Source organism: Taurulus bubalis (assembly GCF_910589615.1).
Source record: "Taurulus bubalis genome assembly, chromosome: 1".
NCBI classification, from domain to species: domain Eukaryota; kingdom Metazoa; phylum Chordata; class Actinopteri; order Perciformes; family Cottidae; genus Taurulus; species Taurulus bubalis.
Window position 1 is genome coordinate 29,354,120 of NC_136589.1, and position 3,033 is coordinate 29,357,152.

A 3,033-nucleotide genomic window follows, 5' to 3' on the forward strand; every position below is an offset into this window, starting at 1 on the left:
TTAAACCTTAGATTGATGTCACGTCAGACTCTTTCATCTTACATTTGTTTTGGCAGCAATCCTAAAGCAGCATCTGACTCACATGTGACATATGGAGTCAGGAGGGATGATCATGGTGTTTGACTTGGCTCTGTTTTCCTGTTTATAGCACAATATATATACACCCGTGGCTGCATGAGCCCAGCCTCCCCTAAACTGCTTAACTTCTCTGATACGTCTGCCAGTGCATCTCTCACAGAAATGCATTTCCTTGGCATTACTTTGATTTTGGGACTAGTGGCGGGGATATGGGCTCAGATCAATGTGGTACGACCGCAGTGCGACTCACCTGAAGCAGAGGAGGCTGCTCTGGTGGCTCAGGATTTCCTGAATGCACAGCACACTCATGGCTACAAGTATGTACTGAACAGGATTGAAGACATCAAGATCTATACTAAGGTAAGTCAGGTGTAGAGTTTAGGTGTAGGTACTTAACCTTTCTCTTCTCCTGTTTTGCAACAAGCAGGAACATGGGATGCACTACATAACAAAATTCACATTTATTTCCTTATGGCCACAAAATAGGAACACATAATTTGAAAGGTTAAAAACTGCACTATGATATGAAAGTGTGACTTTGTATCAACACTGAATGATATAAATAGGGGAAACATCCTGTAAAAATATGAAAATAATACAAATTTGTAATAAGATACTAGGGAACAGCATTCGTACATAAAGTAGTACATTTTGTTTAGTTTTCTGACAAATTCTCTTTATCATTGCATGTTTTAGAGTGTACATATTTTCTCGCTTTCCTACCTTTGTGTTATTTTATGTCACAAACCCAATTAAGATACAATCCATCCAAGTATATTCCTAAACAGTTTGTGTGTGGGGGTCTCGACATGCAAACAGAAAAGATTTTTTTTTTTTAAATCAACATTTCAACTATGCTTTATTTTCTATTTGTCATGTGAAACTACGTATGCGTCATCAATCATGCAAATATGACAGCAGAGCATTTCACCCTAGGGGCCTCTTTGTATGTGGCAATTGCACACCATATGTCATTCGGTTAAATAACTGTCAGAGGCCCTGGATTTTAAAAGATTATTAACACATGTATTGTTTTATCTCTACTTAGCCTGATGGAGACAACACGTATGTGCTGGAAGTTGAGCTGCTGGAGACAGATTGTCATGTGTTGGATCCCACACCTCTGGCCAGCTGCACAGTGCGGCCAAAAATATTAACGGTGAGACTGTACACCAGTAGTACACATACACTTTAATACACAGCTACATGAATTCAACCGACCGACCGATTTTATATAATGATAGAACATTTCCAGATTGACTGATTCTTTGTCTCTATTCAGGCAATAGAAGGAGACTGTGATGTGGTGCTGAAGAAGGTTGGCGGAGCTCTAACTGTCACAGCTTTCAAGTGCAAAACCGACGGTAAAACCTTCTGAACACACTCAACCATATGACACATACATATATTCAGAAGATGCCACACAAGTGTCACCCTACATGTGTCTTTTTTTGATGACCTATAGAATCAACAGAGGATCATTGCTTGGGCTGTGCTACCCTCCTTCCCCTAAATCACACCACAGCACTGGACTTTGTCCACGCATCTTTGGCAACCTTCAATAACATGACTGTGGACGCAAAGTACGCTGTCATGGAGGTTGGAAGGATGTCGTCACAGGTGGGCACTGTTCAGTTCAACCACCCCCCCAAAGATTATTTGCACCTGCATGTTTTAAATTGTGTCCGTCAGTACATCAGTACTTAAATACCTTTTTTCAGGTTGTGTCTGGAGGGCCAATCTATTTTGCAGAATATGTTGTAGTTGAGGCCAATTGCAATGATGATGCCTGCGTGCCCCTGCATGACGCCATGGCTGTAAGTACACAAAGAACCAATTTAGTTTTCCATATTTTTTTTTTTAAATTGTATGTTTTTTTACATTTTTTTATTGAAATAATTATAGTTAACACTCATGATTTTGTCTTTTCTCCACCAGGCACGTGGTATTTGTGCTGCCAAAGGTTTGAGCACCGATCACACAGTGGACTGCAAGATGTTTTCAACTCTGGTAAAATACTGTATTTTATCCAAAAATAAATATAAAATCACTATACTACAATTATATAGATGTTTTTTCCTAAGCCTCTGCTGATGCATACACTCTCTCAGATTCCTGTTGTAGATGCCAACAGCACCGTAGTAGATGTCAACAGCACCGTAGTAGATGCCAACAGCACCGTAGTAGATGCCAACAGCACCGTAGAAAATGCCAACAGCACTGCAACAAATGCCAACAGCACTGCAGCTCCTGCCATGCCATCAGTGGTGCACGTACACACGAGCAGCCCGTCACTCAAGCATGGTCTGAGGCACCACAAACTGACAGCTCTTCATGACCCTCAGCAAAGCGGTTTTCTGTCTGCAGAATCAGCAGAGTCAGCTGAAGTGGTACCTGTAGCCCCCGCAGTGGCTGTTGCGGCTGCTGCCGGAGCGGCTGCCGACGCTGCAGTGGCTGCTGCCGATCCAGCTGCTGATGCTGGAGCGGCTGCTGCCGATCCAGCTGCTGATGCTGGAGCGGCTGCTGCCGATCCAGCTGCCGACTCTGGAGCGGGTGCTGCTGATCCAGCTGCCGATGCTGGAGCGGGTGCTGCCGATCAAGCTGCCGATGCTGGAGCGGGTGCTGCCGATCCAGCTGCCGATGCTGGAGCGACTGCTGCTGATGCAGCTGAGTCGGAGTTGGATCCAGCAGCAGGCACTGGAACAGACTCCGATTCCTCAACCAGTGCCGAGGTCCCTGTTGTTGTGGTGAAAAGAGATGTACCTGCTGCACCCGCATCTATAGTGGTTGACACCCTTATGACTCAAACAGGCCCAATTGCTCTTGTGCCAGTGTGCCCAGGAAGGGTCAGATTCTTTTGACCCTTCAGGTCCCACAGACACGCTATACTAAACTAATAAATGACCTTGTCCTGTAGGGAGATGTACCACTAATACACTTCCTACAAAACACTAA

General features: G+C 44.2%; 1 protein-coding gene across 1 annotated transcript; it reads left to right on the plus strand.

Moving 5' to 3' along the window:
- Nucleotides 1-240: 240 nt before the first annotated feature.
- LOC306735797 (uncharacterized protein) lies at nt 241-3,033 on the plus strand (the record flags this gene model as incomplete). The annotated part of the gene is made up of 7 exons (XM_079217355.1): nt 241-438; nt 1,127-1,237; nt 1,361-1,442; nt 1,544-1,698; nt 1,800-1,895; nt 2,017-2,098; nt 2,266-3,033. The coding sequence occupies 7 exons, from the start codon at nt 241-243 to the stop codon at nt 2,937-2,939; spliced, it is 1,398 nt and encodes a 465-aa protein (XP_079073481.1). The 3' UTR covers nt 2,940-3,033.